The sequence below is a fragment of the Gracilinanus agilis genome, chromosome 2, assembly GCF_016433145.1.
Source record: "Gracilinanus agilis isolate LMUSP501 chromosome 2, AgileGrace, whole genome shotgun sequence".
Classification (NCBI taxonomy): Eukaryota; Metazoa; Chordata; class Mammalia; order Didelphimorphia; family Didelphidae; genus Gracilinanus; species Gracilinanus agilis.
Window position 1 is genome coordinate 181,217,902 of NC_058131.1, and position 15,055 is coordinate 181,232,956.

The 15,055-nt window shown below is 39.1% G+C and overlaps 1 protein-coding gene across 1 annotated transcript; it reads left to right on the forward strand.

The window, feature by feature from the left end:
• Positions 1-240: 240 nt before the first annotated feature.
• GKN1 (gastrokine 1) lies at positions 241-10,171 on the forward strand. The gene is made up of 6 exons (XM_044659551.1): positions 241-294; positions 1,836-1,889; positions 2,178-2,315; positions 3,575-3,685; positions 5,964-6,105; positions 10,080-10,171. The coding sequence occupies exons 1-6, from the start codon at positions 241-243 to the stop codon at positions 10,169-10,171; spliced, it is 591 nt and encodes a 196-aa protein (XP_044515486.1).
• The last annotated feature ends 4,884 nt before the right edge of the window (positions 10,172-15,055 follow it).

The window sequence follows — 15,055 nt, forward strand, 5'->3', positions numbered from 1 at the left end:
CCTGTGGCATACATACCAAAAAGGGCATGCAGAGCCTTCTCTGTGGGTATGACTGCAGTCGCCTGCCAGAGTTTGTTACTAGAAAGCCCAAGGAATGCAGAGCAAAGCAGTTCCCTTCCTCTTCTGCATGTGACTGAGGACATTCCTTACTTCACCTGCCTGTCTGCCCAGCAGGCCTTTCCCCCTTCTCTGTCTAGGGTAAGGTGGTGGAAATTGGGGTGGAGGCTCACATGCTACATGATGGTGCAGCACAGATGGCAGCCTGTTGAGTCTGTGGTGAAGGTGATTCCTGTGGTAGGATTGCAGAGGGGCTAGGTTTGAGGGGAACATAGCTTATAGCATGGCACATAGCTGGAGGGGAGCAGAACTAGGGGGTAGCAGAGTGCTTGGGTCACTCTCCTCCCCCTCAATGCACCTCTTATCACCCACCTGTAAGAGGAGAGACTAGATATTTAAGGTATGGTTGCCAGGAATCTGATTAGCTTGATTCCAAATTTAAAATAGACCCAAGTTAGGATGGCTTTTATGGATTATTTACAATTAGGAAGGTTGAAGGTAGGGAAATAGAGAGAGAGAAACTCTGGCCCGGACCAGAGGTCCGGACCGGATGAGAATTTAGAGGCTCCAGCAAAGGAGCATGGAGGTTAATTAAACAAGGCTACTAGCCACAAGGCCTTTGACAATAAGAGAGGCAAGAGAAGCCTCCTTGAGGGTAGATCCTCCAGAAACGCCAAGGGAGGAGAAAGGAAGTCAGCCTAACTTACCCACATGACAATTCAGAGGGAAGCCGCTTGAGGTCTCAGCAGAGATCCTTCTACAGCAAGTTCAAAGTGCCAACTGCCTCCACAGGAAGTTACCATCATATTTAAAAGACAGCAGCTTTCGTCACTTCCTACATCCTCCTTCAATTTCAAGTGGACAAATGGCAGCCTCAACACTGTTTTGGACTGCCCTTTGGGCAGTCCCTTGTTCTTGATTTGTTACTTATTGTTATGTGTGGGTAATTAATCTTCCCCTCCCCACTAAGTTGGGTAGGATGACATTATTTCTGATGGCTAGCGTCTAACAATGAATGAGGATGAGCTAATTCCATTTACACACACCTCTCTGCCCAGCAACTCAATGGGAGTTCTTCCTCCTTCCCTCGTCTAGGGTAAGGAGGTATAAAGGAGAATAGGGTGGTGGGGTGGCAGGAGTTGGCACTTTGAGGGGGGGGTGGGACCTGACAGTCTCTAAAAGGTTTACTATCACTGCTCTAAGGAATGATGTTAGAAGTCATAAGGTGAAAGTAATGACTCGGGGGTCTTGAAGATCTTAATTAACCAAGCAACAGTTCTGGAAGATGTTGGCAATCCTGAAAGGCTATATATACATACATACTAGAGATGGAATGTATGCCTATTTACAGAAAACCTGCCTACCTGAGAAGAGTGAAATTGGCCCTAGTAGCTCATTAAAACAATCTACCAAAGGCTTAAGGGAGGGAGAATTGTGAATTCTTAGGTAGAACTCATTCAAAACCAGTTCAATATAGTTTAAACTAGTTTAATACAGTCTAAACTGGTTCTATCCAGCAGGGGAAGGCCCCCACAGAGAGAGATCTAGACAATGAGACCAAGAGTGACAGAGAAAGACAGAGAGAGACAGACACAGTTAGAGATAAAGATAGGCAGATGGAGATAAGAGACAGTCAGAGAGATCCAGATTCAGAGTCTGAGATTGGCAGAGATAGAAATAAAAAGACAGAAGAGACAGAACACATACAGAGACAAAGAGAGATAGAGGGCAGAGACAAAAAGAGAATTTATATTCTCTCTTTTTCTTGGTCATTTCAGATCGTGTTTATTGGGCTCCTCGGACTCCTCCTTGGTTCCACTTCTGCTGACACTGTGAGTTCATTTATTCCAAAATATTTGTTGGTTTGATTCTCTCCTAAGAAATAGTGTCCAGAAACAGGCTAATTTTGTTACTAATATATTAAATTTAATATACACTTTAAAAAACTGTATATGATGATAGCTTACAATTTCATATATAATCCTTTTTTTGTTTTTCTTTGATTATTGAAATGGTCATGTTTCTGAATGTTTATCAAGTTATAATAAAAAATAACATTAACAATACTTTTAAGGGACTATGTAGGTAATGTGCATTCTGAATTTCTTTTTCAATATTAGAATATCAGTGTGGACAATGACAACAACAGCCAGGGAGGCACACAGAGAGTGAGCATCAACAATGATCACAATGTAGCCAATATTGATAATGACGATGGATGGGATCGATCTTGGAATTCAATCTGGGATTTTAACAATGTAAGTAGCCTGCATGTTCTCAGGAAGAAAGTTCTTCAGGCCAGTCACTCACATTTCTACAGACCTTGAAGGTTTACAAAACACTTTATCCACACTAGTACCAAGAGGCATATGGCACAAGTATTATTCTAATTTTAAAGTTGTTGAAAAGAAGGATCTCCTTTTACTAAGAAGGAAATAGACCCAGAAAGAGAAACTAGGTTCTCTAAGGCCACATAGTTAGTTCATGAAGAGCCAGACTTGAACTCTGGATAATTAAAAAATGCTGAGTGTTATTTACACTACAAAATGCTACCAAATGGGAAAACAGAATCAGAGAAGTTAAATGATTTCCCTACATTATTGCTAATTGTCTGATATAGGATATAGACTGAGTCTGTCTGACTCCAGGTGACAATGAAAGATTTACCTGATGAGACATCAGCCAAAAAAGAATAAGGAAAAGAGTCCATTACTTATCTGCTCTTCTCTTCCAAAGATTAGGAATAAAAACATCACCATGGAGCCCATGGGCATTATGGAAAAGTGAGTGATAGTGTAAGTGATAGTGATAGATATCCATAGATAGATAGGATTAAAATGAGAAAACCTGGGATCTAGTCCTGATTACTCATTCCATCAACTAGTTGTGTGGCCTTTAGTCAAGTCAAATTCTCTGAGACTCATTTGGATATTTATTCCCATCTCTCTAGTAGGAAGAACACCAAAATTAGAGTCAGATTTAGCCTTGAATTCTAGCTCTGCTCCTTCTTCGGGTGACTTTGGACAAGTCCTGTTCCTAATATTAGACCTTAATTTCCTCATTCATAAACAAATAAAAATAAAACCAGGGGAGTTAGATTTAGATGAGCTTTAATGTCACTTCTAGCTCAAGAATAATAATGATAATGATGATCATAATGATAATAGCTAACATCTACAGACCACTTTAATATTTGAAAAACATTTTATATTCATAATCAATCTCCAGAGCTATGTGTATACACACAAATATGTGTGTATATATACATAGTGATTAGATCTGATCAGGGTCACATGACTAATAATTGTCTGAGGCAGGATTTGAACCAAAGTCTTCTAGACTCCAAGTCCAATACCCTATCTACTGCTCTATCTATGTTTCCAAAACAGCCAAGGTTAGAACCCAGGTTTCTTGATTCCATAGCCAATTCTCTTTCTACTTTGGTAGAAATGATTTCCAAAAGGAAGAACCACACCAGAGAGTAAAGACCTGTCTAGCTATTATTTTCTTTTTACAGGGCTTTGCTGCAACTAGGATCTTTGCCAAGAAAATCTGCATCGTGCATAGGCTGAACAAAGATGTTGTGCCTGGCATTCAGGAACTTGAGAGACGAGCAAAAGAAAAGAAGGTAAAATATATTTTTTCCAATATGAAAGAGACAGTAAATGTGAGTCAGAGTTCCGTTAGAGAAGTCTGAGTGGGGGTCAAAGGAGATGCCTTTGGTCTTCTTCCTATTAGGTATATCATGTGGTAAACATTTTGGGTGGGTTTCCAGAAGACGGAGAACCAGCAGATACTTGTTATAGCAGTAGTGAGGTCTCATTATTTGGTGAAAGGCAACTCCTTATATACCACATATTACTGATCTCTTCTTAGGGTTGTTTCTTCTATAACTATTGATCAGCCAGAGTAACCTAAAATCCCAGAGCTAGAATTGACTCCCTTCCCCGATATTTGATTGAATTAATATATAAATTCATCTGGTTCCAGAGGCTTTTTTTTCCCCTTTAGAAGTTCATATATGGCTTGTTCAATTTCTTTTTGTGATAGTGGGTTATCTAAACCAGTGATGGGCAAACTTTTTAAAGAGGGAGACAAAGGAAAGGAAATGCTCATCTGTCAGTCTGTTTCTAAGGCAACTCTTTCGAAGTTTCATTGTATTGTATCCTGCTCATTGTATTCGTCAGATTAGGAATAATGTCACATGGCGGGATAGAACATTTCAGGGGGCTGCATCTGGCCAGCAGGCTGTAGTTTGCCCATCACTGATCTAAACTATTTCTTCTTCTTCTGTTAATTTGACTATTTTATATTCTTGTAAATATTCACCTGTTTCACCTAAGTTATTACTTTTTCTGGCATATAAATTGGCAAAAAAGCTTCTGGTAGTTTCCTTTGGGTGGCTAGGTGGTACAGTGGATAGAACGTCAGGCCTAAAGTCTTGAAGACTCATCTTCCTGAGTTCAAATATAGGCCCAGACACTTACTAGCTATATGAACCTGAGCAAGTCACTTAACCTTGTTTGCCTTAGTTTTTCATCAGTAAAATAAGCTGGAGAATGAAATGGCAAATTGCTGGAAGCCAGCCAGCAGTTTCCAGTTATCTTGAGAGATGTGATGGTTTAGATGAGATGGAGGAAGAGAGAGTCAGAGACACAGTGGATTTCTGGAAGCTGTTCTCTCTGACTTTCTGCGAATCTTTATTTTTATACTTTTCTCTCACAGTCACACAAATGCTGGGAAAATTTACATTTCAAATTCAAAACAGAGAAGAACCCAAGGTTACAGGAAAGTTGGCAAGCAAAGTTCAATTTCTCATATTGATTATATTTTAGTCTAAACAAATTTCAAGACTACCAAGACCTTAGGTTATCTAATTATTATTTTGATAACAGACCTTTGACATATTTCAAAAGTGTGAGAACTCTCAAATGTGGGGGACAAGTCTAACATGGGAAAGTAGTGAAATGTGAGAATGTTTTGGTTTCATAGGGTTAAATTCAGCGTGAGAAAGGATTGAGGCAAAAAGGTATTTTTGTTTTGCCATGCTGTATTCTTCAAGCTCTAAAACAGCAAAAAAGACAGCTTCTCCTGTCTTGTTTTTTTTTCCTTTTTTTCCCTAAGGGTAGGAGCTATTAACTTATCAAATGCTGGTTTATTATAGAGCAGTTAGAAGATATCTATGAAGGGATTTCTATTAGACTTGGGGCTATTCTAAAAATATAGATTATAATAATTTTAATAATAAAAAGTGTTGGTCAGAAAAGAGTCACGCAGAGTCTGATTAGGTTATCCATCCATCATGTGGCCTGATTTTCAGACAACAAGGGTCTGTGTAAGGCTCTGCCATCTGCATTGACTTGATGGAAACCTGATGAGGACCCTGTTTCTCTGAGGAGCTCCTGGCAGCAAATGATTCTACTATCTTTGGAAAGAAAATCCCAAATGGGGTCACAAGGAGTTGGATGTGACTGAAATGACTGAACACCTTCCTTTATTTCCATTTCAATTGTTGTGGATGCTCCTTTAATTTTTTCTTATATGAACAATTTGGTTTTCCTCTTAAAAAAACAAAAACAGTTAACTATTTTGATTTAAAAAACTAATTCCTGGTTTTATTTTTCAGTTCAATTCTTTTTTTTCACTTTTTTAAGCTCTTATTTGATTTTTTAGAATTTCTACTCTGGTGTTTAGTTGGTGGTGGTCTTGATTTATTGTTTTTCTTGTTTCTTTTTAGTTGCATATTCAATTCATTCATTTATTCCTCTCTTATTGATGAAAGCTCTTAGAGATAAAAAGTGTCACTAAAGGACTGCCTTAGCTGCATCCTTTAGGTCTAATATGCTTCATAACTGAATGGTTATCTTAGTTTGTTGATCAGTTGCTCTGTTTGACTGTCCCCTTAGCCAAATGTACATACTGGACCTTCCCCCAAAAGCCTGCGGTATATGATTGAACCTCAGGAAATAAAAGACCTGGCCCAGTTTGGAACTCCTATTGAAACCATGTGCAGGGGACTTCCTACATATAAGGCTCAGGAGGTTCAAGGTGGGTATCTTTCCAAATGGATATTCCATTCCAATTCTTCTGTCATTCTATGGCTAGACTTTGCAATCATCAGCAGAGACTTCTTTGTTATAATACTAATTATAGGGTAGATGCTCACTGATTCATTCAATGTACATTTTAAATCTACTTCTGTGCCCTTTGTATTGTGACTGAACAGTTTCTGCTCATGGTTTCATATATTCTATAAAGTTCCTGACAAAATATAATAGGGGTCAGGGAGGACTGATGATATATCCTTAGGCACAACACATTAGAAGATAGTAACTTCATAAGTGGAGCACAAAGTGCTCTAAGAAAGAGGAAAGGGATTCCTTGTAGTTAGGAGTATAAAGGGAAGCCTCAAGGTGGCATTTGACCTGGGTTTTGAAGGATGAATAGGTTGTCAATAGTCTATTATGAGAAGCATTCTAGAAGTGGGTAACTGTGAGCCAAGTCAGGAAAATATGGTAAGTTTATGTGTGGGGACCTATAAGTAAATTAATGTGGCTGGATTACAAATAGCATAAAAAGTAATAGAATAAAATAAGACTCACAAAGTTGTTTGTAGTTAGATTATGAAAAGATTTGTGCACCAAATATTAGCCCAGGAGAAAAGGTTAGGAATTCTACAGACAGAAGGATAACAGCTGGGATGGTACAGCTATAATACAATTTCTGCCATAGGCTATGTTAGCTGAGGTGTTTAAATGAAGGAAGAGATGCCAGTTATACTGATGGATATAGTTCTGTTACAGATAGATTATAAGAGTGAAGGAGAGAAGCCAGGTAGAACCATTAGGAGTTCCTGAGCTGGGTGGTTGCCATAGTCAGAGTGTCTGGTGCCTCTAACCAGCCATATCATTAATCTGTAACTTTGCTATTTTTCTATCTCAGAGCTTGAAGTATACATTATGGATATATTTGGATATCTCTTTATACCTTGAGTACATGGATTGTTATTATTGCTATAAAGAAGTTCTCTGGTTATTTCAAAAATGTGTAACCAACCTCAAGGATAATGTTGAAGACCACTGAATATTATTCAGATTTTATGACACAATAAAGAATGTTATAGTGAGGTTTCTGTTCTCTACATACAATGTTTCTACATTTCTTTTGCTAGAGTTGCTAATAGAGTAAAGCTCAATTTTTTAAAGGTGGGCTATGGAACAAGTAGTTCTTTGGGATGACGTCTGCTTCAGGTTTATTAACAAACAGATAGATGTCAATCAATCAACATTTATTAAGTACCTACTGTATGCCAGGGATTATGCTTAGTGCTGGGTTTCTAGTATTACAGTCTGGGCTTGCTTCCCCATCCCTAGAATGGTATCTTATGGAGAACTCAGGATGTGACTCGAGTGCTTTGGAATTTTATTCGAAGTCAATGGGGAACCATTAAAGCTTTTTGGAGAGGGGAGTGAGATGAGTAGAACTCTTTTGGTGGTGAGTGAACTAAATAAGGAGATTGAGAGAGTACACATAGGGAGACCAGTTAGGAGGCATTTAAAAGAGCTCATTTAAGAGGTTCCTTTACCTGGACTAGAATAGTAGCAGTGGTTGTGGTATGGAAATGATGAGTGCAAGAGATTTTCTAGATAGGCTGAACAGACTGGACAACTAGTTTGGATTGTGGGAAGAGTGAGAGGAAGGAATTAAATGTTAATAAGTTTATGAGCATTGGCTACTGAGAGAATCCTTGAATCATTGACAGAGATAAAGAAGTCAGGAATAAGAGAAGGCTTAGGAAGAAAGACAGAGATTCAGTTTTAAAAATTTTGAGCTTAAGGTGCCAATTAGACATCCAGGTACACACCAGAAATTCACACTAAGCAAAGGTCAGGGCTAGAGTTATAGATTTGGGAAGGATTTGCATAATTGTCAAAGTCATGATAACAATTGTGATTATCTAAGGAGAGTATGCTGAGAGAAGAGGGGCTCAACCTTGGGTGATGCCTGTGTTACAGGTGTGGAATGAAGAAGGAAGTCAGTGGAAGAGATAGTAGTCAGAGAGATGGGAGAACCAGAAATCTGTGTTACCATAGAAGCCAAAGGATCAGAAAATATCCATTAGGAGGGAGGTGGTCAGCAGTGTCAATTCTCCTTGGGAGTCAGGTATTATGGAGACTGAGAACAAACAGGAAGACATTTGTGATATTGGAAGTAAGAGTTTCAAGACAGATGTAGAAGTAGGAGGCAGATCCCAAGAGCCTGACAAGTGAATGAGCCTAAGGAAATGGATGGTGATCATGGGCTACTTAAGAAGTTTTCTACTGAAAAGGAGAAGAAAGAAGGGTAGCTAAAGGAAAAGAGATGAATGGAAAGGAAATGGCTTTTCTTTGTTGTTTTTTTTCCCTTTGTGTTTGTTTTTTTAAAGGATAGCAAAGACTTCAGCTTATTTGTAGATAGGAGAATCACAGCATCACAGAATTTCAGAGTTGAAAGGGAGCTCAGGGATCATCGATCTATATTCCTCCCTCCTCCTCCATGGCCTCTACCTAAAAATCAATTTCATACCTTTGAAGATCTCTAAGGAAGGGGAACCTAGTAACTTCAAAGGCAGCCCATTCCATATATATATATATATATATTCCTCTAATCATTAGAAAAATATTGCTGATAACAGGACTAAAATTGCCTTTGTGAAATACTTACATATTGTACCTGGTTGTGCCCTCTGGNTATATATATATATATACATATATATATATATATATAATCATTAGAAAAGTATTGTTGATAACAGGACTAAAATTGCCTTTGTGAAATACTTACCTATTGTACCTGGTTGTGCCCTCTGCGGCCAAAAAATTTCTCTTTCAAGAGAAGGGGACAGAGACAGAGAGACAGAGACAGAGAGGCAGAGAGACAGACAGACAGACAGAGAGACAGAGAGAGAGAATGGGAGAGGATGATGATAATTGAAAGAATGAAGTACTGAGAAAAGGAGGGAATGGGGGATTGGATAGAGGGCACAGGTAGAACACATAGTCTTAGACAGAAAGGGTTATGTTGTTTTCAGAGACAACAAGGGAAGAGCATGAGTGAAAATGTGGATAAGTCTGAAGAATCAGTCAGTACTGAGTGACTGAACAACTGAATCATCCACTCCATTCTTTAGCCTATGACAAAATTTCTCTTTTGAAGCCTCTAGCCTGGCCTCTCCTCATCTCAGATGACCAGGGATTTTTCTGTAATATAGAATATCTGCTGAGAGAGAGAGAGAGAAAAAAGGGCAGGCCTAGAGGCTTAAAGAGAGAGATTTTGTCATTGGCACTGAAGGGAATGAATTCTAAAGGAATCAGTCAATACTGACTGAATCATCCAGTTCATTCCTCTGCCTCAAGGCATAAGACAATGCTATATATTTGCATGCATGAGTAAATGAATGAATCATTCTGCCTCCTAATTTGGTCATTAATGTGCATTTTTTATTTATGAATCTTCTAACAAATTTCTGCATATTAAGAAAATATCTTTAAATAGTACAAATGACCTCTGATATGATATAATTAGGATCATAACTTGTGGGGATTAGGTGAGACTGTCCAGTGAGAGGAGGGAAAGAAAAAAGAACTGGGTAACATGGTCAAAGATAGGCACAGAGAGCAGAGTTAAAGGGATAGAAATAGCGTTGAGGTAGACAACAGGCAGTCAGAAGGTCGCTCTAGAACCTCCTCCTTCCCTCCATAACTTACAAGGATTAAGAGGACTGCCCTGAAGCTTTGCCCTTTTCAAGAAGAAATATATCACCTGTCCCAAGTCAATTCCCTGAGGCAGAATCCATTTAGGACTGGGTGGCTTCTGCTTCTTGTGGCAAACTTCCAGAAAATTCAATTGACCTCCTGATTCTCATGTATCTAACTTTTTACCAAGCCCAGAGAAAAGGTGGCTTTAGCCTATTATATGATATTCCAAAAGAAACAGTCCTGTTAGTGACATTGATGCTGGCTTAACTATTCCTTTCTCTGCAGGGCGAGGCTTCTTTTTCTTTGGTGGCACCTGCTGGGATATCGGTGTCTGGGAAGTGAGCATCGGCCTGTGTGGTGACATAATGGTAGCATAAAGAAGCCTCTGAAGACTCAGCATATAAGATGTCCTTCCCAAAGCTTTTCAAACTTTAACATTTCTTAAAAAGAACAAAAACTAGCTTCCATTTCCCATCTTACTCACCCTATTTTCCTTGCTGTTTTCTTTAAGTTGTCAATAAAACTCATTTACTATTAGAATGGCTTAGTTTTAAATTTCTAATGATTTCTGTACTAATTTATATGGTATTGATTTAGAACTGGATGGGACTTAGTGTCCATCTAGTCTAGTCTAACTCCTTCATTTGTTAGACGATAAATCCGAGCTAAGAGAGGTTATTACTTTCCTGAGACCACACAGATTATGATGAAAGCTGAATTTGAAACCAGGTCCTCTGATGTCAGAGCAAGTGTTTTTTCTATTGTACTATATGCCTTTCTATCTTAAGATACTGTCAGACGTGGCTGGCAGGGGATCTAATCCGAAGCAAATGAGACAGAGAGTTGAGTAATGCAACAGAGTTTTATTGTGGGAAAGGAGGTGGTCCAGGGAAGAAAGGAGAGCAAAGGGGAGCCCTCAATCAGTAGATGGCTAGGGATCTCCCATCTGGGTGGAGAAGGGGGCAATCTTTTATAGAGTGGTTGCCTGGGGTGAGGTAACTTAGTTTGTTTCTATTGGGCAAAGTTGGGGTACTTGTGTCCACATTGACTGGATAGCTCTAAGGGAGTTGAGAACCTTGGTCTCTGGGAGTAGGAAATTCTTAGGCTTGATTTGATGTGGGACAAAGGTTGGCAACGTATGGCTCTCGAGCCATATCTGGCTCTTTTGAGGGAAAAGATGGAGAACTGGACCATCAATTCCCCAGAGAGAGAGATTTTAGGACACACTCTGCTGGAAAGGTTATTGTTCCATAAGGAGCTAGAAGGGCAAAGCAGGCATTAGGTCAACATGCGTATATTAAGTGCTTACTTTGTGCCAGCCACATAGCACCTCTGGTGTGAAGGCTTGCCAAACCCTTTTGAAGGCTGCTTATCCACTTTTGGTGTCTACCTTCCACCCAGCTCTCACCTGTGGCTCCAAGAGCTGGCAGGGAGGACCTGTCCCAGATGGAGAACACACATAGGATTTAACATCAGGAAGAGAAAGTACATCATCTGGAAATTTCATATTTCAAACAATTATTTTTGATAAGTACGTGCAAAGTTCAGTTGTTTCTCTACTGCTAAAGGAACAAACCCTTGAACTTTCCATGTACTCATGCAAAGCCCTGACTACTCAACCCTATAGATGTGGTAGAGTTCATGCTCTTTGAAACTCTGTTGAAGTGATTGTTTTGGCCTGGTAAAGATAAGAATTAAGGGAGATATGATTTCTATCTTCAAGTTTTTAAAGATCTTTCATGTAGAAGAGAGATTTGATTTTTTCTTTCTTTCTTGGCTTTAGAGGGGAAAAGTAGGATCACTGGTGGAAACTGTGGAAAGGTACATTTTAGATCATTATAAAGAAAAAATTATATATAGCAATCAAAAAGTGAATATTCTGCCTTAGAATATAATGAGTTCGTCATTCCTGGAGAGTTTTAAGGGGAGACTGGCCAAGCACTTGGAGCTATCTGTTAAATAGGGACACTGCTATCTGTCATTACTGATTCATGGAGTTGTAAGAATCAAATAAGATCATGCATATAACATGCTCTATATAGCACCAAATATCAGCCCTCATTATTGTGTGGTAGCCATTGTACATACTCAAATAGATCTATGATCTCGTTGATTAGGGACTTCCTTCTAACAGTGTAGACTGCAGTCTATCCTCTTCTGCCTATCTAGTGTGGCTCTTATCTATGCCTTCTCAAAAGTTCTCTGCAGGAGGGTCCATGCATTCAATTTGCTAGAGGCCTTCCTCTCTTTCTCCTGATTTATAAATATATCAGAGGAGTCTTATGGCTGTCCACCTGACATCCATTGGCCATTGAGAAGAAGAGTCATTCACTAATTTCAGAGAGGTGGATAGAGCTAGACAATGACTGATCTAAATAGAAGTTCTAATTGGGAAGACACTATATGCTGATACTCTCTTAGAAGTCAGGGAATTCAATAGAATGTGACTTGGCCTGAAAAGGGCAGACAAGAGGAGGACTAAACCCAGAGACTGCTTAATACTCTCATTTTGGAGGTCCCTAGAAAACAGAGGGCACTCACAGAGCCTGGAGACAACAATAGTAAGTCTAGATGATTTACAAGGAAGGAAGAAGGGAAAAAAGTATAAAAGGGCCCCCATATCTGCAGGACATATGTTACAAGATAGTGTCTAAAATCAACAATAGAAGCAAAAGCCTGCTAACTTCATATATAATGTATTTTCCTTATACCTACATATGGATAATAAATAAAGATTAATTGATAAACCAAACACACAATAAGACATTACCAACATTAAATATAGTAACAAGAAAGTACATTGTACGTTATTATACAGTGTTGGGCCCTCTCTCTTGGGATGCATGATGTGTTCAAGAAAGACTAGCATCTCTGGTGGGAGTGCTTGCTGAGCCCTTTTCAGGGATACTCAATCACCTTTTCTGTTCATCTGGCATTCAACTCTCATCTGTGGCTCTAAGCAGCCATAATATGTGCAGTGGCTGCACCTCAATAAAACCATCTAGACCAGGGGTTGGCAACCTTTTTGGCCGTGAGAGCCATAAATGCCACATTTTTTAAAATGTAATTTCGTGAGAGCTGTACAGTGCTCACAGTGGGCGCTCCTGTAACAGTGCCTGAAAAAAAATTGACTTTATGGCTTCTGCAGAAAGAGCCATATCTGGCCCTCAAAAGAGCCAGATATGGCTCGAGAGCCATACATTGCCGACCCCTGATCTAGGCAGATGAACTAAACCAGGTTGAGGGTAACTAATGGCCACAAACCTGTCAGTGAACTAGAGAGTTTTCTGCTCTAAGTGTGTGAAAACTTCTCCCAGTGGAATGAGCAGATGGGAAAAATGTATTCCAGTGGCCATGAAGGCTGCTGAAGCAGACACTGTGTAGTCCTTAGAGGCTTGGTCAGATAGTGAGATACCACCTTCATCCACTGCATCCTCGGCCATCACCAGTCATCTTGATTTTTACCTCGTCACTGGTCTTTTGTGATTCCAGAAGGGATAGTGAAACTGATGACACAACTAGTAAGCTTCTAAGACAGGATTCAAACTCAGGTCTTTCTGACTATGTACCTCTGATCTTTGGTAATGGGAGCCAGGCTTATCTGCCTATTCTTATTTTAGCTTTGCTGGCAACTACCTTTTCTATTGCCTACAGGTTTCTGGTTGGCTTTTTGTGCAATATTCTAGGACAGAAGAATTCACCTACTATAGTTTATCATTAGATTCCTTAATTATCATTCATTCTGGTGTGAATTTCAGGTTTTAGCTGCTTTGGATATATGGAAGTTAGACTGCTTGCCTCCACTTAGACAGCTATCCTAGACAGAAGTCCAACTCCTTTCTTTTTTTTAGATGAGTACATGAAGAGAGAAGAGAGCTTCTGGAAAGGACAAAACAAATACGGCTAGTAGAAAACTGATACACAAAATAAGTAGAGCTAATAAGAGAGCCCTAGCTATCTTGATGTATTCAAGTCACCTGGCCCACGTGAACTACATCCTTGGATATTGAAAAGACTTGTAGATGTCATTATTGTAACACAATTGATTATGTTTAAAAGGTTGTGGATGAGAGAAGATGTCTGTTAAGAATAAAACACAGGAGTTTTTAGAATAACTTTGGCTTCAGGTGCTACATTTAGAGAATCATCATTTCTGTCTACACTTTTCCCATCCTTCCTCTGAAGGGGCCTTGACTGAAAAGTATACAATCGCTAATACTGTCTCTATTTGGAAATCTCAATATGTAGAAGTTAGATAGTGCTATAATAATGAGTGTGTTTGACTCCCTCCTAGAACGGGGCTCGCTATAACAGCCTTTGGAATTCTAGAAGGTACCCTGAAGATCAAGGGCGAGAACATCTCTTCTCTATTGCTAGCAGCCGGGCCATCACCATCTATTTCCCATTGTTAGGTGAACTAACACTAGAACCAACTAACAACACCGTTGGGAGAAATAGAACTTTTATTTCTTTTAAATGTTTAACATCAAAGAGATTTTACAAAGGGGATAGTGACTTTAAAGATATAGTAAGGACAAAAGTCCAAATATTTTCCCTACTAGTCCTGGGACATACTTTCCTCTATATGACTGATCTCTGGAAGGGTAAGGGAAAGGGAAAAATCATTTAGTGCCTACTATGTGACAGACTCTGTGTTAAGTGCTTTACAAATATTAACTCATATGATCCTCATAACACTACAAGGTAGGTGCTATTACCTCAATTTTACAGTTAAGGAAACTGAGGCAAAACTTGCCCAGGTTCACATAATTAGTAAGTATCTGAGACTGGATGTGAACTCAGGTTTTCCAACTCCAGAACTTGAGTTTTATCATTGCCACAAATTAGTTGCCTCTAGCTCATAGGTTCAAACTTAGTTCAGTTCCTACATAGCATATAAGTCCCACAAAGTTCACATCCAAAGTCATCATCACTGCCTAATAAGTCTGTCTGCTGGGCTGGTATCTTGAAGGTTATTCTCAAAGGTCATATTCTTGCTCTTTGAGCCACTGATGCTGTATTGGCTGTAGAACTCAGCATGGGTCCCAACTCCTGCATTCTGATGGTTCATCCTGCTATCCTTTTGAGACTCCCAAGTTGGAGACTCTATTCCCATCACATATAAAGGGAAAGAACCAATGAAAAAGTCCAAAGACCAAGGCCTATTTCTTTTCTTTTCTTTTTTTTTCTTTTCTTTTCTTTTCTTTTCTTTTCTTTTCTTTTCTTTTCTTTTCTTTTCTTTTCTTTTCTTTTCTTTTCTT

Coding starts and splice junctions, on each gene's coding strand:
- GKN1 (XM_044659551.1), top strand. CDS start 241: ATGGTGCAGCACAGATGGCAGCCTGTTGAGTCTGTGGTGAAGGTGATT. Junction 1,890..2,177: donor GTTCCACTTCTGCTGACACT/GTGAGTTCATTT, acceptor TTTCAATATTAG/AATATCAGTGTGGACAATGA. Junction 3,686..5,963: donor GACGAGCAAAAGAAAAGAAG/GTAAAATATATT, acceptor CTGTCCCCTTAG/CCAAATGTACATACTGGACC.